This window comes from Lonchura striata, chromosome 17 (assembly GCF_046129695.1).
Source record: "Lonchura striata isolate bLonStr1 chromosome 17, bLonStr1.mat, whole genome shotgun sequence".
Lineage (NCBI taxonomy): Eukaryota > Metazoa > Chordata > Aves > Passeriformes > Estrildidae > Lonchura > Lonchura striata.
The window spans coordinates 6,887,862-6,907,544 of record NC_134619.1 but is presented as its reverse complement, the minus strand read 5'-3'; the positions used below and the strand labels follow the sequence as shown (position 1 = coordinate 6,907,544).

At 51.7% G+C, this 19,683-nt stretch overlaps 1 protein-coding gene across 4 annotated transcripts in view; it reads right to left on the bottom strand.

Annotated features, from left to right (window-relative positions):
• Nucleotides 1-19,683, bottom strand: part of ZNF512B (zinc finger protein 512B) — a 29,935-nt gene that overhangs the window by 9,083 nt on the left and 1,169 nt on the right. For 2 of the 4 annotated variants that reach the window (XM_021527299.2, XM_021527300.2), the window contains exons 2-13: nucleotides 16,539-16,661; nucleotides 15,479-15,558; nucleotides 14,648-14,776; nucleotides 14,113-14,285; nucleotides 13,695-13,948; nucleotides 12,854-12,925; nucleotides 11,134-11,268; nucleotides 9,692-9,816; nucleotides 7,192-7,284; nucleotides 6,323-6,421; nucleotides 5,323-5,610; nucleotides 4,558-4,749 (exon numbers count right to left, since the gene is read on the bottom strand). In XM_021527299.2, the coding sequence (XP_021382974.2) occupies nucleotides 4,558-4,749; nucleotides 5,323-5,610; nucleotides 6,323-6,421; nucleotides 7,192-7,284; nucleotides 9,692-9,816; nucleotides 11,134-11,268; nucleotides 12,854-12,925; nucleotides 13,695-13,948; nucleotides 14,113-14,285; nucleotides 14,648-14,776; nucleotides 15,479-15,558; nucleotides 16,539-16,659 (1,761 nt within the window). In that variant the 5' untranslated portion in view covers nucleotides 16,660-16,661. The remainder of the gene's footprint in view (nucleotides 1-4,557; nucleotides 4,750-5,322; nucleotides 5,611-6,322; nucleotides 6,422-7,191; nucleotides 7,285-9,691; nucleotides 9,817-11,133; nucleotides 11,269-12,853; nucleotides 12,926-13,694; nucleotides 13,949-14,112; nucleotides 14,286-14,647; nucleotides 14,777-15,478; nucleotides 15,559-16,538; nucleotides 16,662-19,683) is intronic. The other 2 variants (XM_077786996.1, XM_021527301.3) reach the window with 2 other exon arrangements.

The window sequence follows — 19,683 nt, the reverse complement described above, 5'->3', positions numbered from 1 at the left end:
ATGTCTTCCCAGGGCGCTGCGGTTCTGGGAATGTCAAAGTCATCTTTATGTCTCTGTTAAGAGGGAGCCCCAGGCATGGAATATCTTATATTTTTTTTTCTTTTCCATTTATTTTCCTCAAACAGCCTGTAAGTGAAAATTTTCATGGCCAAATCATTAAATGACTACAACTGGTTTTGGCTACAGCCCATCTCTTCTGAACAGTCGAAGGATGCTGGGCTGGGAAGGTTTGTTTCCTTTGACTGACAGTTTTATTTAATTAACTTTCATATTTCAATGCTCTCTGCTCCCTAGACAGCTCTCCCCTTCCCCAAAATTTATCACAGTAAATGAGAACCATGCGGGGTGCCTCAGCTGACAGGCGCTCCTGAAACCTCACCAGGTCCCCAGCACAAGGTACAGTTCTCCCTTCATCCTGTGGAAGTTGTGGATGATACCGTGAAGGCAAAATGCACCCGGGGTGCTGGGCAGCAGCCAAGTCCCACTGGAGGGTCTGCTGAGCAAGGGGAGGAAGGATGGACTCAGCCCCACAGCTGGAGCTGGGCTCTGGTTTGGCCCACAGTGCCATGAGTCTGCAGGGCTCAGCCTGGCTCCTGCCTGCATCGCAGGGCCATTGTTTTGGGGGACAAACCCAAGCCAGCCTCTTCTGCTCTGGAATTTATCCTGGTTCCAGTATAAAACCTCAAGCCTGGAGATGACTTTTCCCCTTTAGCTTTATGACTGGCCTACGGCTGCCCCTTGCTCCAGATCCCTGGCACCCCACGGCACCAGGCTCCACAGGGATGTGCAGACTCCATGGCTGCCCCTACTGACACCGAGACCCCGAGTTATGGGGAGGCAAATGGAGTGTCCATGTATCCCACAGTGGAGCTCTGAATCCCTCCCTGTGTGGCACAGCTCCTGCCTGGGATGCAGGAGCCCATCACAACCTCCAGCACTTTGAAGCAAGGAACCCCACCTCAAGCTCTACCAAGAAAGCATCACACTCTGAAACAGCAGAATATCCACAGCCTGTTCTCCCCTTCTGCCTCTCAGATGCCTCTTCCCTATGCTCAAGGAGGCTGATTCTCATCCCCCACTACATCCCAGAGCCCACTGCCATGAGCTGGGAACCTGCAGCCTCAAGGCTGCTCATGGGCAGGCGACAGCCCCAGCAAAGGCCAGAGGAGGGTCGGCATCAACTTCACAGAGCTTCTGCAGAGGGGATTTTTCCCAGAAAAGCAGCAGGGGTGTGCCCTTCCCCATCTGACATCCCCAGCAAGCGGCTGTTGTGAAACACCCCATCTGTTTCAGCTTATCTGGAGGCAAATAAAGATCGGAGCGAGAAAATAAGACTCCAGTGTATATTTAGAAATGCTGGATTTGGTTAGCAGAGACTGAAGGCAGCGCAGGGCCTGGGATCGAGCAGCAATCGTTTATTCTGATGCCATTGCTTTGGTGTGAAGGAATCCATTCTCCCGGGGAAAGGCGAACGCATCCCACCACAGGCCACCAACGGGATCCAAACCCAGCATCCCTCTCCGGCTGGGACCGGCTGCCACGTGGCCACAGAGCAGGGGCTGCAGTGGGGCTGTTCCTGCTGTGAGGCTGAGAACCCCTGTGTCCCATCAGCTTGTGCCTTCCCCTAGGAAAAGGTTTTGCTGCCTGGAAAAGGGATGGAGAGGGGCGGCTTTCTTCATCAGCTTCCTTGAAATCAACACTCACTGCTGGGACCATGGAGGGGAACTGGAGAGTTCAGGGATGGAGCTTGTCCTGTGTTGCAGCAAGTTTGGGTGTGTCCATCCACCTTGGCTACAGACCTGAGCTGGGAAGCATCAGTCCCTCTGGAATCCTAGAAATCCCTAGGGCTTGCTGAAAAGGTGAAGGAGCAGCTGCAATCTGCTGCTGATCCCTGACATCCCACTTCTCTCCCAGTACAGGGTCTGCAGGCCCAGCAGAGTACTCCCAGTGCCTGGGCATGACTCGGGGAAGAAGAAGAGGTGGTGGTGTTGTGTCTTTTCTGTGAATTCCATCAGTTCCCACCAGCCCCAGTGCCCTGGCCAAGGTGAACTGGTGTTTATCTTCTGCTGCTCCAGCGGCTCTGGGCTGTCAGTTCCCTCAGGGAGGGCCACCACACGTGCTCAGCAGGGAGGTGGCACGGGGACATGGGGACACTGCTGGCTGCTCTGAGCCTCCCATGTGGCACAAGCCTGTCCCACAGGCAGTTCTGTTTCGGGGCCGTAATGAGGTCAGATTGGGCACTTGCTGAGAGGTTTCTTTCTACACCCTGAACTAAACCAACTTGTAAAGGCACAGCAGTCCTTAGCAATGCAAATCATGGCTGAGCAGAGCAGCTCAGAGCGTGCTGAAGTCAGCAAGCTCCCACCAGCCTGCCTGGGCAGAACTTGCCTCCCACCTCCTCCCAGCATCGCTCATCAAGAAAAAATGTCATAGACTGAACAGATTATAAAGTGTTGTCAAGGGAACGTGACAGTCACTGCAAGACGTACCCACAGGCACACGCAGGGCTATGTACGGATTCACCCACTACACTGACTTCCTCCAAAATCCATGTGGGATTTCATGCAGGGCCTGAGGTCTCTTGATCCTCCAACTCAGGAGCCTTGTTTTGCCATCTGGGAGCTGATCCAATTCCCCCTTTTCCCATCTTTAATGCAAAACTGCTTCTGCCAGCCTCACAGCAATTCTTTGCTTTTTAGCACTGAGATGGGGCTCAGTTAAACTTAAACAATCAGACTCTGAACACAAGAAATGTCTCATTAAAAAAGCCCACCAGCACTTCATGGAGCAATTATGGCAGTGCTGAGACCTTTAGGATGCCTCTGTCAGCCTGAGCATGTGCCCCTGGTCCAGGCCTGGGGTCCTGGCTGCTCCCTCAATTCAAACAGAAAATACCCAAAGTCATGAATAAAGGGAACAATTCCAAGTGGAAAGAGAAGAATGCAAGAGCTGAGACAGGAGAGGGGAAAAGAGAGCAGCACATCTCTTCTCCCACAGCATCTGAAATGAAACAGCTACTTTGGGCTTGTTTTTTTAAAGTTATTAATGCATTGCAGCTGAAGTCATCTGGAAATCAACAATGGCAATACCAAGCACCGGGAAAATAAAATGTTTGCAAGCAATTCTGGCCTGAAATGCCCAGCTCTGTCCCAAGGTAGATAGCAGTGCTGCAGCTGGATCCACTCCTGTGCCAGTGCCTCACTGGAATGCCAAGAGGGGTAAAGAAATTGCTGGTTTGTTTCTGTGCTGGTTTTCCAGCTGTCCACCACATGCAGACCAGAGCTGAGCCAGGCTTAGCTTCTCTGGGTTTCTGCAGGACCATGGTGGCACTTCTGCTGAGCACACACAGGTGCCAGGACAGCATGGGACAGCCTGTGGGAGCAGGAAGGCAATTTGGTGCAAGCTCTGCTGTCCTGCCACCCCTTTTCCTGGGGTGACCACCATCATTCTCCAAGCTGGCTCTGAGACTGGGGCTGTTCTCATGGCTTGGAGTAGGTCCTCTGGGCTGGGATTGTTCACAGTCTCCTGATGCCCTCTGATACTCACTTCCATCTTTGCAATGTGCCCAATATCTTGCCAGGGTGAATTTCAGAGCACTGGACAAGAGATGCCCAACTCTTCAGAGCAGGGAATAGGCCTGGCACCTAACTGCAGAGTCACCTGCTCAGGAAACAGGCTGCACCTCATGCAGAGACTCTGCATTGAGTCCTGGCAAACAAAAAGAACTCCTATTCCCTCTCTTTTTTCCCCTTTACACTGAAAAGGTTTATAATTTACTGCGGCTCCATTCCTTTTACAGACCAGAAGGAGCATACCTGGAGGGAATTTTAGCTTTAGTACACCCCCAGGAATAATCACGTCCTCCCACAGGCAGAAGGGAGGTTTGGTTTAATGTGTACTCGCTCCAAATGCCTAGAAAAAGCTCCAGCCTTTGGGGCCCTGTGCAAACCCCACAGCATTGAGCCACGAGTGCACTGCTGCTGGAGCTTGGGGGGTTCAGTCCTGTCTCCTCTCACTGCCTTCCTCTGCTCCCAGCAGCACTGCTCTGGGATGCTGCAGGCCTTTAACCTCCAGGAAAACATCTCCCAGAAGTTAAGGAAGAGACGTGGATGGGAGGGATTTCTGCCTGGGGCGTCTTTGCTCTCTGACAGAACAAGGGAGATGGTTTCAAATCCGATCTGCTCTCTTCATGTGTTCCTCTTGGCTGCCAGCCTCTACTTCCCTGCTCAGCATGGACCAGAAATGACCTCCCAACCCCAATACTCTCGGGGCCAGACCTCGATCTCTTCACAGTGCACCACCTCTTCCTCCAAAGGGCACAGCTGCCTGCTGCTGGGAGCCTCCAGGCCACAGCAGCTCAGCCTGTGCTGGGTGGGCTCTTCAGCAATAAATCTGCCATCACAGCTAATAATTTAAGGCACAGCAAGTGAGACATGTGAGCCCTCAACCAGCTGGGGCCAGGCTGGAATCTCCGTGTACAGCTGGAGCCAGGCTAGAATCCTTGGGTCTCCATGTACAGTTAGTGCAAAACCAAAAGGAGAACTAAAGGCTGCTCACCCGCTTTGTTTCAGGCACCAGGTCATCCTTCATCCTCCGTTTGGTCCAATCCCTGGCCAGCTCGTCCTCTGCTATCTCCTGGAGGTGGAAGACGGCCACTTGGGCCGACGTCCGACGGATGCGGCCGCTCGGGGTCCGCTCAAAATCTTCTATGGGACCAGGCTCCGGCTTCACCTCTGGCTCCTCTGGAGGCTGCAAGAGAGACAGAGTCACGGAGGGCATGACAAGAGAACAAGTGAGCTCTCCAGGCCCAGGATGGGGATGCTGGCATTTGGGCTGTGTGTTTCCAGAGCTGCTTTGTGCCTCTGCGCTGGAGCATGGGAGCAAGGGGAGCACCCGCCTCCCTCAGCCCAGCAGCAGCCATAGTCTGTGTCCCTCTGTGCTCCCATGTGGATACATGTCTCCAGTTATTAGATTTAGGGAGTGATTAGCGTTGGATGCACTGTCAGTAGGGATCAACAGAACAGAAAGGGATGCTCCCCAGGGATAGATCCTGCCACCCCAGCACTGGCAAGCAGCCGGCACTTGAGAGGGAGCGGCCTGAGGTCTGTTTTTTTCTTCCTGCACAGCATGGATGCAAGGTGGGCTGGATTAAAGCCCTGTGGGCACTGGGGAAAGGGAATGCTGCTGACCACTCCCATAAACAGCATTTTTGGAGGGGTGGAGGAGGGTGTACCCTGTTCCCCCCAACACTGCATGGTACAACACACACGCACGGCGATTTGGGGGAGAAAACAACACCGGCCCGATGACGTCTGCACCTGCCTTGCCCGGCCCGGCCCTGCCCGGCTCTGTCCTGCCCACGGGCTCCGCAGCTCTGCAGTCCCCCCCGGGGGGGGATGGCCCCGCTCCTCGGGCTGCGGAGGCGTCCGGGGCGCTCACCGAGGCCGCGTGCTCTGACCGCACGTGATAGTCGTGGCCAGCCTTGGATTTGTACTTCTTGCCACAGTGTGGGCAGCTGAACACGGGCTTGTCGGCCTCGGCAAGCTGCTTGCCACACCGCTTCTGGTGGTACTGGTAGCCCATCAGGCTGGAGAAGTTGGCCACGCAACCCTACGGAGATGGGGAGAAAGGGAAGGGTTAAGGAGGGCTGGGGTTTCACGTGGCCACGTCGAAAAGGTTGGGGTGCCGTTTCTCCAGGGAGGAACATTCCCAAGGAGCCCACTCTGAAGAGCAGCTCTGCCAACCCATCCTGTCCAAGTGTTAGGGAATTTGACAGTTCCCAAAGAGCCAGGCGCAGACACAAGAGACAATGCCCTGGAGGAATGGGAGGAGCTGTCCCTGCCCCGGCACTCCCTGCCCCAACACACAGACAGAGCTCTCTGGACAGACACACAGCAGGCAGCGGGAGGGGAAAGCACTGGGGAGGTGCTGCCTGCACGGAGAGCAAAGCACCCGCGGGGCAAACCTCTGCCACACGCCTCCCTTACCTGTTCGTGACTTGTCTGCAACCCGCTTGGCTCTGGTTTTGGTGTGGTTATGGTTTGGTTTTATGCTGTGCCCAGGGCAGGCTGTGCTCCTTCCTGAGCTCAGGAGGCAGAACCTGCCCTCCAGTGCTCCTCAGTCTGCCCTGTGCCCACCATCCTGCAGGGCTGTCCTGTTGCTGGAGTGCACAGAGCCACTGGGACAGGGATTGGGATGGCTGAGCTAAGGTGGAAATGTTGAGCACATGCCAAGGGATGCCTGGAGAGTACATGTCCCCTTCTACATGGGACTCACTCCTTCCACTTTTTCACAGAACGAGAAACAAGAATTGTTCTCGTACCTCATTGGGGCATTTCAGTTTTCCCATCTGCTTTAGCACTTTCCTCAGCCTTTCCCGCTCTTCCTGTTCACCAAGTCCAGCGGTTTCCACAGGAACAGGCTGGAAATAAGGAAGTAACAGAAGCGACAGAGTCAACCATTTACTCATGTCCTCTGTGCCAGGAGTGGATGGTAAAGCCCTGCCTTGCAGGGAGCTGCCCTGGGCTGGAGGGAACCTCTCATTTGGAGAGCTGGATCTCTCACTGCTTTGTTGGTATGTGCTGGATCTGCTCATGCCTTTCTTGTGATTACACCCAAAAGGCCAGCTGAGAAACCCAGGAACAGTTCTGAAGAGCAGGAGATTAAGGCACAGGTAAAAGACAAGTCACAACTGGTAAGCATGGGACACATAGAAATGTAGTTATGCCTTGCTCTGGTATCTCAGAGATGTACAAAATTTATTCATGATAAATTTTGTGGCTGCTTCTCCCATGTACGTTGGAGAGCTAAAGACCAGATTTTGAGATTCGTGCAAGGCAGAACCCATCAGTCCCAGATTTGCAGGCACAGTTTTGGAAGCAGAGCTTTGCCACTCAAAATCCACCTCACCATACTCACCAGATCTTCCCCATGTTGGGATCTGAAACCCTGTTTTATTTTTTCAGTCCTCTGCTCTACTTATCAGTGTCAACATGAGCCTAACTCACTGCCTGAGGAGGAAATGTTTTCCTTGGCAGGAAGGGGAAGGCCACCATCCAGGAGCAGTGTGTGAAATGCTCCAAAGGTGGATCCCTGCTTTACAAAGTTCATGGAGAGGGGACTTTTGATGGATGGCTTTCTCACCTGCATGGAGAAAGGAGGCACAAGACGAACACAGCCCAGCTCCCTTACCTTGCTGACGTGTTCAGCCATGGTGTGGTAATTCAGCCCAGCTTTGGACTTGAACTGCTTTTTACAGTGCTGACACTTCAAGGCATCCTGCAGCTGAAGGAATTAAAGGCAAGTCACCAGACAGGCCACATCCTTCTATGGGCTGCTGCTGCTGGTCAATAACCCCTGGGTGGCTGTTGCTGCAGCAGTACCCAGTGGTGGGACCCAGCAGGCAACACAGCACCCCTGTTTCCCTTCCCAGGCCCTGCCTGCAGCTCAGAGCTTTCTCTCTGTTCTCTCTGGATATCGTTATCAAACCCACATGCCCCAATTTTTGGAAAACATTCCATTTTTTATTTAGATTTAAGGCCTCACTGAAACATCTGGATCTGGTGTCTTACTCTTCCTGTAAAAGGGTTAGAGAGAGAAAAAGCTTTGATCTACCAATGCCAGTGGACTGTGCTCTGCAGTCTTGTTAAGTAAGACAGATGCTGGTGTACAGTGCAATTTCTGGGTGCCTGGGTTGTGTGAAGTTAAGGACACAATCACAGGAGGATATTTTCTATCTCTCATTGCCCTGCTGTTTGACCCAACTCGGCCTCCTGAGCATGTGGGGAGATGCATGAACTGCACACCCTGAGGTACAAGGGTCATTTGCACAGTGGGTGAACATATCTTGACTTTTGCTAAATTTACTGATTCAGAAGGTTCATGCTCTGGGCACCAAGAGACTGAGTATCTCCACAGGGAGCCAATGCCGGGCCAGCTGTGGTCATTTCTGCTTCTCCTGACAGATGATTGAAGGGAGTGTGGTGAAGGTGAAGTAAGACTGAACTAAAAGCTGGAGAGGCAATGAAGATGGATCTGCAAATCTCTCCTCATTATGGAACTCCGGGAAAATGAAGAATAGACTCATTGCAGTCAGTTGGGAGTGACTCATGGTACCTGCACTCCCATCAGTCAATCTTGTCCCAGACCCAAGCACTTCATCCTAACAAGGTAGATGCTAACAGCTCTTTCACTCATTAGATGCCACTAGCAGCTAACTTGGGATTTACTCCTCTGGTGAACAGTTAAAAACATACCATGTCCACATTCCAACAATCCCTCCCCCCTGGGATACCAGGAGGATATAACTGCCCTTGCCTCTTTTAGGCCCAAGCATGTTGCAACCCTCTCCCAATCCCTTATTTCCTTTCCAAAACCAAAGGAAACAAGTCACTAAGCAGACTGCTTAGTGCAGACTGCTCCTTTTTTTTTAGTAAGAGTTTTGGGAGCCTGCACATCCTTTCCCATTGTCCAGCTAAGGAATATATCAGTCATTAAAAAGAGAGGGTGCCTCAACCCAGGCTGGCTCTGATAGGGATCCCACATGGCTGTAGCAGCAGGGTCTCACTAAGGCTGTGGCACAGGTTCATTTCAGAGATGGAATGCTGAGAGCTGGACCTCTGGTCACACACCTGGAACACAGGGACTGTCCTGCCTTGGTTTCCATGAAGCACCCCAGCTCCCAGAGCAGCACAGCCAGCTCTGGCAATGGCTCTCCCTCTCAGGAAGTGTGACAGAACACCCACTCCAAGGGCTGGAGCCCGAAATCTTCAGCTGAATATAGGGTTGGCATATTTCCAGCAGGGAAGACACCGCTGACTGCTCCAGCAGAGCCCTGCTCAGCAGGTCATCTGGCTGTGCAGCCTGCACAGAGCCAGCCTGGCTTGGGAGATGCTCCAAAGTAGAGGAAATATGACCAGTTATGGCCAGGATCCCCACTCCACTGAGGCCAGGAGGATATCAGAGGTGGCAGGATTCTGCCCAGCGTTGCTGTAGTATGGGGTTTGGGAGGGAGAGCAGCCTCCCACTGCTGTATAAACAGCAAGGCGATGGCTTGGGAGGCACTTACAGCAAATGAATGTGGAATCAAAGCCCAGCCACATATTTTCAAAGCAGGAGGCATCGATTCCACGTTGGCTTTCTGTGGTGATGGCTCCGCCAGGTGACGGATGAAGATGTAATCCTGTGCTCTGATGGATGGTGGTGTGGCACAGAGACAATTTTTCACTGCACCATTACTGATCTCCTGCATCCTGACAGTCTGCCTGAGCACATCCAGGCTCAGAATTTGCCTGAGACACGCTCTCAGGCAACCAGTTTACCTGGTCTGATACAAGGCACAGCACAGAGTGAAACCCCACAGCCAGGGCTCCAGAGGAGGCCAGATTAGAGACAACTCCAACAATCTCTCCAGCCTCAAAACTATTTGTTTAGCTACTAGAAATACCCAACTCTGTTGAGACACTGGGACAAGGGGCCCAGATCACAAAGGGATTTAGAATTGCTGAGAATTAGTGTCCAGATCCCTCTGGGTCAATGCAAGCCAGCCAGCAAGCTGAGATGACCAACCAGTGTTTCTATCAAACACAGGCCAGAAAGGTTGTAGGAGAACCATTGCACATTTATGAGAGGCACACATACATCCATTCCCCAAAAAAATCCATGTGTTTGACTGAATAAAGCAAGGTCTTACTTTCTGGCAGACATCCATGTGTTTTTTTAGTCCCACAATAGTTTTCCTAGTTATAACACTGCAGGTTGGACAGGAAACTTCCCCCTTCTCGCTGATCTCCCGCTGCCACTGGTCCTCAGGGTTTGCTGGTGAGGGAGAGAAGAGAGGTGTTATCCAACCTGCCTTGGCTGCTTGATTTGGTAAGTTGTAAAGCAGTGAAGTGGGAAAGTTCCTGATATTAAAAAAAAAAGAGATACACTCTCCCAGGCAAAGCCAAAACTGGACATGAACCATGCAGCTCTCCCTGTCCCACTCTCCTGCAGCTGCCTAAGTAAACTGGGTCACTGGGTCAATTTTATGTGGAGTTACCAGACCTGGTGACCTGGGGAAAAACCTAGGTCTTTCCAACCACTTTGATATCCTGCACACTGGGAGTTATAAAAAGATGATGATGCCCCCAGCCACCTGACCCTGCCCTGCTTGGAATAACCTCCCCCTGCCTAATGAAACAATTAGCGGGAGTGAAACAAAGGTGAGTGTCTCAGCTCCATCCGGACGTGTGCCTGGAAAGCCTCTCTGGCAATCCTCTTCCCGACAGACTCGGAGGAAACTGGGGGACTGCTGGCTTCCAGGCATCTGTTTATTTGAATGGCTGTGACTGGCCTTTAAAAAGCCCAAAATAAGAGATATGTGGGGCCAAAAGCAGCTCCCAGGCCCAGAGTTCACGCCGTGTTCTCAGCAGAGCAGTGCTGGCCTTCCAGCAAGGGAAACCCAGGCTGAATAAAATCCGCCAAGTCTGTTTATTTGGATGCTCTTGCATGGCTGTGAGATCAGAGAGTGGTTTATTTGAATTTGAAAGCAGTGCAAGGCACTGCAGCTGTGTTTATCTTGCACATCCTGCGTTCCTCCTGCTGTCAGAGCTCTCAGGGAAAGCAAGCAACCTGTGCTGGGTGTAGGCTGCACCTCGAGGCTCAGGGAAGGCGTAATTATGCCCAGAGTTATGCATGGGTGTCATTCATGGGAATGATGTTAGAAAAATGCCACCATCACGTGGGTCACATGCTGACTCACAGTGAAGCCAGGTGGAACTTGGCATTCAACTCTCAGCACTTTCATCACATTGACCTGGCAGTGAACTGAAGGTAAGGTGCCCCTCAGGATGGCAGTTGTGGCAGCACCAACATTTTTCCAGCAGTGGCTGTTTCCACATCTGTGTTATATCTCAAAAGGGCAGGAGCTGTGTGCTCCTACCTCTGACTTTGTGCTGCTTCTCCTGACAAATCTGCCAGAAAACTCACCCAGCAAACAACCTGCTCTGCCAAGAGGGGTGTGGGGACCATGAGCTGCAGGTGAAGGGGATGGAGGCATGAAGGTAAAGACCATTCAGGCCTGGGGTAGTGCACAGAAAAGGAACTGCACTGCACATAGAGCTGCTGCCTGTGCTTTGCCCCCACCAGCCTCACCTGTTGGTGGATGCACAGACGTTTCCTTCTTCACACCAACTCCTGGAGGTTTCTTTTTCAGCTCCTCCATGTTGGCATTTCCCTCCAGCTTCTTGGCTCGATGAGCTTTTGCTTTGTCCTCTGCTTTGACAAGACCTGTAAAGAAAGAGGATTTACATTCACTACTTGCTTTAATGCCTTCAGAGCAACTCACATTTAACAGGTAAAAAAATCTCCCTCTATGCCAGGGACATTGAGCTGGCTGCATGTCTGCCAAGGCTGTACATGCAGGCTCAGGTTCATAATTATGACAAGCAATATTCTATCAGCTTGTGGTGTTTTACAAACAGCATCATTTTCCCCAACACATGTTTATGAACTATGGAAACTCCATGGCAAAGTGAGGTAGGATGCCTCCAGCCAAGCAGACAGGCTGGGGAGAAGGGAATAGGGTGTTTTGCAAGAAACTGAAAGAGGGAATTGGAACAGCAAGTTCAGTGTGTAAAAGGGATGTTCCTGCTGACATTCCAGCACTGGAAAGGCTGTTTAACTCCCCTGCAGCCCCAAATCCATGTGCAGCTCAGCCCTGTGCCTGCGCTTCCACAGAAGATGCCGGAGGCAGTGAGGTGACTACCAGGGTCAGATCCACATTCCGCTAAACCTGGGGGTTGTGACTCTTGCAAACCCAGGATCTGAATGGTGACAGCACCCCATGATGTGCTGGGGCACCCTCATTTTTGGGCAGTGACTGCCACATGGAACTTGGGGAGCGTAAGCAAACATCTGCCCCATCTTCACCTTCCATCAGAGGCAGTGGGTCATGGGGACACCTTGTTCTCCAGGAACCCACAGCAGACCATTCAGTCTCCAGCAGCTCCTCTGTGGGGAAGATAAGGGAAACAAGCCCAGACTTCCCAGGAGCCAGAGGAAAGGAAATCACAGAGACCATATCCAGCCTGCTCGTCAGTGTTCAATTCCTTCAAAGCCATTAGTGCTTCTCCCTCAAGTGCCTCATACTGGAAGGTGCTGCCTCCTGCAGTGCCTGGAAATGTGCTTCCTATTTCTCTGGCTGAACGTATCTCCTAGTCAGCCTGAATCCAGTTGCTCTCATTCGAGGGATGCTCCAGGATTCCCCCCTCCTTCTTAGCCCATTTGGGTGTATTTATGGAGCATGACCAAAGTCCCACTTGTTCTTGCTTTGTCAGGCTGCAGCAGCCAATTCCTGGGCCTCCTCTCAGCAAACATCCCGGCAACATGTCTCCTCTCCCTTGGTTTCATTCTCCTGAATGTGGGCGACCAGCCCTGGAGATGGAGTCTGAGGGATGGGTGCGTCATGAGCCCTTCTACACAGCAGAGTTCCTTCCCAATGCCACTGGAAATGCTGTGACACCCCAGCATCGTGGGATGGTGATGAGATGATGTTTCTCATATCTCGCTGGAGTCAGCAGGTCATTACTCTTGTGTTACAGATGAACATACCCGGATCCTTTTCCTCCCTTCCCTCATTCCACAGCACCAGGCTCCAGAACACAGCAGACAGGGTTGTTATCAGTCCCAGCTCTGCTACAGCTTTTCACTCCCTTTATGATTCTCTCATGGTAAAAGGTGCCAGCTACTCCAGTGTGAGATCCTTGGGCTTTGTCTGGCTCCACCACAGGGAGGGATCTTGGGGAAGGGATTTCCCTGCAATGCCCCAGGGAGAAGGTAAAACCTACAGCTGGCCAGAGTTGTCCTGTATTACCTTTCAGTCCAAATGTCCCCGAGATGGATGGCTGCTCCCCTGTAAACTTCTTAGGAGTTTTCTGTTTCCTTCCTGACTCAAAAGAGAGAAACAGAGAGAAAGATTTGGTCAAATAACTGTACTGCCAGGGGGATTCATCAATCCTGGGGCATGGGGTGGCCACACACTCCATGTTAGGAGTGGGTCAAAGGCTGTCAAATGAAGCACCCACCCACTAAACACTAACAGACTGCTGCTTCCCACTCCACAAAATCAGGATAAATCTGTTATTCAGGATTAATTCAATGAGTGAAAGTGGTGGCTCTATCTAGTGCAAAACTAAGCAGCTCCCACATGTGGCTGTGGTGATTTGCTTTCGTCTTGTAAACAGTGGAAACCATGATGGGGACAACCACTGCCCTACACCAGCTCAGCAGTGGCCATGGACAGATGGAGACTCCTCACCCTGTCCCAATCCTTCAGGAAGATGGGATTGCCAGAACCATCCTGGTTTAACACACTCATAGAGGACAGACAGGCTGACACAGCAGCTTGCTGTGCTGCCAGGAATTCAACCCATTTCCAATCCTACCATAGGATTGTTAAGGTTGGAAAGATCTCTAAGACCATCAAATCCAACCATCACATAGGTCCTTTAGAAATATTTCCACCACAGCTACAGTGGGTTTTTAACTCCCAGTGAAGCTGCAAGAAACTGGAGGGCAGGAAAAGTTATCAAGGTCTGGAAACAAGGCTTGGCTATCCCTTGGATTCAGGGACACTCTCAGCAGTGCTGGCCGCAGCAGAGCCCCTTCCTGCGGGACACCTTCTGAACCAGCGTAGCCCTGGGCTCTAATCTTACTGTGCTTCATCCTCTCGGGGTCTTCCTCCTGCAGCGAGGCCTGGCTGCCCCGCTGCTGCCCGACGTCCTTGCCACTCGAGGATTTGGCCGTGGGGGTGGCAGCTGCCATGGCCTCGGCCGCTGCGATCTGGAACTCCTTGCTCTCCCGGCTCTCCGCCAGGCACTCGCCATTCTCCGCGTGCTCCTGGGCCACGGCTTTTTCCGTCTTTGCCTGTTTGGGATGGATGGTGGGGCAAGCTGAACTCTCAGCAGGTCTAGGGCAAAGCACAGAGGGCTTGTTTAAAGAGGGCTTGTTAGACAAGTGTCCTGACACCTCTCCCCCCTCGCCAGCCCAGGTTGTAGGAATGGAGGCAGGCATGTTCCCCTTCTCCCACCCATCCCTGTGCCACTGCCATACAGCCCAGCCACAGCCTGGTACCTTTTCTTTCCACTGCTCTTCCCAATGGCCTTGGGCACTTTGTTTTCTGCTTTGCTGGTTGGCACTGGCCGGTCTAAGTGATTCCAGAGCCGATGCTTTTCCAGCTGGGTTTTGGAGGTGAAGGCAGCTTCGCAGTATGAGCATGAGTACGTCAGCTTCTCCGAGATAGCACCCTGAGTGGAGCAGGGAGAGGCAGGTGAGCACAGATGTTAGATGTTAGATCACAAAAGAGAAGCTTTTTCTGACACAAAGAATGAACACAAATCATGTGTAATACCCTTCTGCCCTTCCAAATGGTTATGCAAAGTCCATGATCCCCCTGGGCCAGACCTCACACTGAGCTGCAGAGATCTCAGTCCCTCTCACACACACACACACCTCACAAACTGCTCCTGGCCCATCTCTGCCCTCCCCATTTCCTCATTTTAACCTGATGTTTTTCCTGGTGTTTAAGGCCTGAGAGCACCTTTACCCTGCAGATGGCAATAGAAGAACCAGCCACTGGAAAGGACAGACAGCTCTCCAGTTTTCTTACCCCTTGGCAGCGCTGATAATGATACTTCAAGCCATAAATGCTGGGGAACTCCAGCCAGCAGCCTGAATTGGGACATTTCACCCTAGAGTGGGCTTTGAATTCGTCCTTCCACTGGTTCATCAGGGGGAGCTGGGAACAGAAGAAACAAGAGATAGCTGAGTGAAGTGCACCCTGTGTCTGGGTGTGTGCTGATGTATCCCAAGAGAGCTGGGAGGGCACATGGGACCTCTGATCATTCCTGTTCATCTCTTCCACCACCAGTCATGAAGTGAACCCCAGCAATGTGTTTCAGTGTATCAGTGCTCACTCCAGTGAGAGCTGCTGGGATGCTGCAGGCTCCATAGGCTAATGATTCCTGCTGAGGCTTTACCTTGCCGTGCTTCCCAGAGCACATGCACACTCCCTACCAGGCTGGGGAATAAATCAGGCCTGAAGTCACCTGGCTGATTTAATCACCCCACATTTCATCTAGTCCATAAATCACCCCATGCCCCTGCTCTCATGACAAACTGCTCCATGTGTTGTCCATGGTACCAGGCAAGAATTAAACTGCACAACTCTACAGGGAATAAATCACCCCCTTGCCATTGCTGCCGGTTCATTAGCTAAGCCTGACATGGCTGTGACAGGATCCAGTCATCTGGACATGGCCCTGGGAAAGCAAAGCTGGAAAGGGGTACAGTTCCTTAACCAGGGTTTTGGAAGATAATGGATAACCACAGGGAAGGCAGGTTTAACCCTGGAAAGGAGCTGGCTGGAGTGCACAGTGCAGGACACATCAGACAGAGTGAAGCAGCGAGGACTCAGGGACTGGAGTGTGTGGGGTCTTACAGGGATATCTTTCAGTGCTTGGTTCTCAGCCTTGGGTCTTCCTTTCTTCCTGCCTTCAGTTTTGTCACTGGTTGCATTTCCTGCAAACAGACACAGCACACATCACCAGCCGTGCCAGAGGAGCTGCTGTCCCAGTAATTCTGCTGCCTGCCTTGCACCTTCAGCTCAAGACTGGCCATTCTCTGTCCTATCAAGGATGGAGATGCCCCTCTGGAAGGCAATGCCAGCTCCCCTGCAAACGAGGTGCTGATAAGACGTGACACAGGGAAAAACGGTCTCCTGAACACAGGCGTGTTCATACTGCGGACAGCTGGAGTTCATTCCCTTTAGCAATAAGTTATGCTCCTCTGTTTGCAATTATGGCTTTAATCCCCTCAAGGTAACAGTGGCATCTGGGAAACATTTAGGGCACACGCATTTCCCCACAAAGCCACTGATTTTGGAAGCCCCGTCTGAGCTACATCGCTGGGGTCCAACCCACTCCAGGGGTGCAGGCACCCCTCGGCATCCAGAGCTGCCCTTACCAAGCCAAAGGCAGTGGGACCCTCATTCATAGAGAGGATCTGCCCAGCATAAACAGACAGGAGGAAAAATCTCCTTGGGCCTGGAGATTCCTGGATAGAGAAATCAGCCATCCATCAGCGTGACAGCCCTTAGTGTGAGGGTCCCCTGGGGCTTGTATGCTAGCAAGCCTCCACCCCGGGGGCCGCGACACGGGAGGCAGCAGATGGCCTGAACTCATTTAAGCCTTTCCATCCTTTGATGTAACACTTAGCTACCAACACGATAAATAGGCAGCGAGACACCCATCTCGTTAAGCCAGACACATGCCTCTCTGAAGGGAGAGACCATCTCCATCCCTCCCCTCCTGCTCCCAGCAACCAGCTCGCAGAGCTGGGGCTTTTTGGCCAGCACAGCTCTCACTGGTGAGTTGAAGTGAGGAGCAGAGACACATCAAGACCCAGGCCACTTGTTTTGGCAGCCACCCCCCAACTCCTGCCTCTAGGCTCATCCCCTCCACCCCATCTTCCTCCACTGAAAGGACAAATCAGCTCCTTACCCAGCTTGGGCAGCTCTGCCGGTGGGTTTATCCTTGTCTCCGTCCTGCTTTCTTTGCTGGCAGTGGGTTTGTTAGAGCCTGCAGTTTTCCTTCCACCTTTGCAGGTATAGGAATCCGCCATCTCTGAAAGAAGCAGGGGAGGTGTTAAAATTCACTCCTCAGAGCTGGGAACAACACATGGTGGAAGCAAGGAGAGCTGCTGGAGAGGGAGGGAAATGAGAAAACCATCATGCAGCTTCAAGATTCCCACAAAGAGAAGAAACGGGACGTGCTTCCGAGTATTTGTTCTACAGTTGAGGAACGCCACAGACATGGCTGGAAAGCTGCTTTCATTACAGCCTGGCTTCCCCTTCACATACAATGGCAAAGACTTTATTAAAAATTATGGGCTGACTTTGCCCAGAGAAGTAGTGAATAAATGGCTTTTCCTCTTCGTTTATTTCTCCGCTTTAGTCTAAGACACCAAAAGCAAAAAAAAAAAAAAAAGTGAGTTTTAATGAACAGATGTAATGATAAATTTCCAATTTTCCTTATTAATGGGAAACTGTTATAAACTGAGAATTGTTAATGTTATCTGAATTTTCCGTATTAATAATTCAATTTGGCTTCTCTATAAATAATGAATGTCAGGAATTATTGCACAAGACCCACTCTCACTCCTGTTGGAAGTGGGTAGTAGGACACCCCTCCATTCAGCAGTGCCAAGAGGAAGCCCACGGCAAGACTGGCTCTGCCTCCAGCTTCAAGTTCCTTCTTCCCCTCCCGACAGCAGACGCAAAGGCACATCTGAGGATGGGGGCTGCTCTGGGAGATGCCATATATGGATTTGGGGAAAAGAAGTCCTCCATGCCTTCACAATGAGACCATCAGGCCCTTGGGAAGAGATTCCTTGGACCACCATGACCTTGATATCTTGGCTGGGACGGGATGCTGATGTTCACCCGGCGTTTTTTTAAAACACGGATTTGACTCATCACCTGCAACTCCTCCCACATGTTTAGCATCATTTAACTCGAAGGAGCTGATTCCCAAAAGCATCCACACTCATCCTGTCTGTCCTCATGCCCAGAGGATAGAGGAGCATCTCCTGTGTGGCCAGACTGCCAGCCATACCACCAACAAGGGTCCAGCAGTTCTTTCTGAGGTTTGCCCTGGGACTTTCAATGTAGGATCAGGGACTTTCCATGTGGGATGCAGCCCACATACTCCAAGAGCTGGCAAGAGCTTCCAGCATGTGCTTGGCTGGTGACACATATGTGGTTGTTTGCATGGGCACAAAGGTTAATCGGATCAAGTGAGAAATTCCAGCTGGGCAACTGGCTCTGTGGCATTTGGTGCTGAACATGGGGATCACTGATTCAACTAATTTGGGCTCTTTTGGTGGGAGAGCTGGGTAGGAGTTTGTAGCCTGCCTCACAGCAGCTCCTTTCTGGGGCAAGTACAGAGGGGTCCCTGTGGTTCCTTCCCAAATTGCTGCTCCACTCCCACCACAGCAGTGTGGGCACTGCTACTGTCCCCAGTCCTCCAGGGACAAATGTGCCAGTCCCTTGTTGTCGCTGTTGAGGCAGGACGGGAACAAAACCCATACCCTTCCTTCCTATGCTGCCTCCTGGCACCTCTGAGCAATCCTCACTCAAGCTGCTCAAGGGAAAAAGGGGAAAAAAAAGACTCACGAGAAACCCAGTGAAGTGAAAGCTGAAGACAACATTTCTGTACTTACAATGGGGCGAAAACTGAGGGGAAACCCACAGAACTGACACCTCTATCCAGCCAGGGCCAGTGCCAAAACGCAATGGGCGATGGAGCACAGAACCTGCTTGCCTGCCTCACTGCCCAGCTTGAAGTGACATGCAAAGAGTGACAGCCAGGACAAACCCTGTTGACATCTCTGGTGCTCACCTCCTGCGCCTCATGACACTGCACACCACTGAGCATCCCCCCAACTCTCCCTTCCCCAAACATCCAAAGTGCCCAGCTCAGCCCTGCTCCAGCAGCTGGACACCTCTCATCCCCCTTAACACATCTGTCCCCTCAAAGGAATCCTCTCTGCCCAGCTCAAGTAGTTCTGAATCTTGTTTTTCCACACTAAATACTCCTTTGCATTTTCCCTATTATTTTTTTAACCAAATGAAAAATAAAAATCTCATAAACCTGTCAGCAAGAGCCAAAATTTGCTCCCTGGACACTGAAACAACCCCAGGGATCACAGAGGAATTGTCCTGGAAATACAGAGCAAAAATCAGACCATTGTGGTTTTTTTTGGTAATGTTCAAACTTCTCGCTCATTTTTGAGTAACACATACTGAAAACAGGCAACAGCCTGTGCTCTTCCACACTTTCCTTAAGGATTTGTTGAAAACTCTTTTGCAACTGGTAATGGGAAGAGAAGACATCCACGGGTTCTGGCCATGAGCCAGGGGTGGGATATGGTGTGGGAAGGCTGGGCCCAGTAGCTTCTTATGAGGTCTCCAGCTCTTTCTAGGTAACTTCTTAAAACTTTGTGGCAACATTTTTGAAACGTCTCACTCCAGCTCCAGGGCAAAAAAAGCTCCTGTGAACGCAGGCCAAGCTGGCACTGCTGGGAGCAAGGGTAAAGGAGGAAACTCATGGCTGAGGGAAAGGGGAAGTGACATTTGGGAATGGAAGGCACAGTTCCCAAGCCACTGGCAGCCTGGTGCAGCTAGTAATTGGGCATAGAATAGGAAAGGGGAAATAATTCCACGCAGAAATGCCTGTCCACTAATTTATATCAGGCCTGAAGGAGCGTGTACATAGCCAGGGATGGCTGTGACCCTCCCACAACATCCTTATGGTTAACAGGGGAAAGGCACTGCAGATCATGACCCCAAGTTCTCCTGCCAGGATTCCCATCCCAGTCCCATCCCTATGGATGGACTTTGCTGCAAGACAACTGCCTGGTCACCTGTCAACCTGCTCCACCTATCATCAGTAATTTCCCAACAGCTCCAGAGGTACGGCATGCCAAAAACCAAGGGACAAGCCAAATCCCAGGACAAGCCATGTGTCAGCAGAGATGCAAGGAGACCAGCAGAGATGATGGATGCCAAAGGGCACTGCCATCCCTGTTGCTGTCAGAGGAGCTGTGGTTGCTCCCATGAACTCCTGACAGAAGTGGAGATGCCGG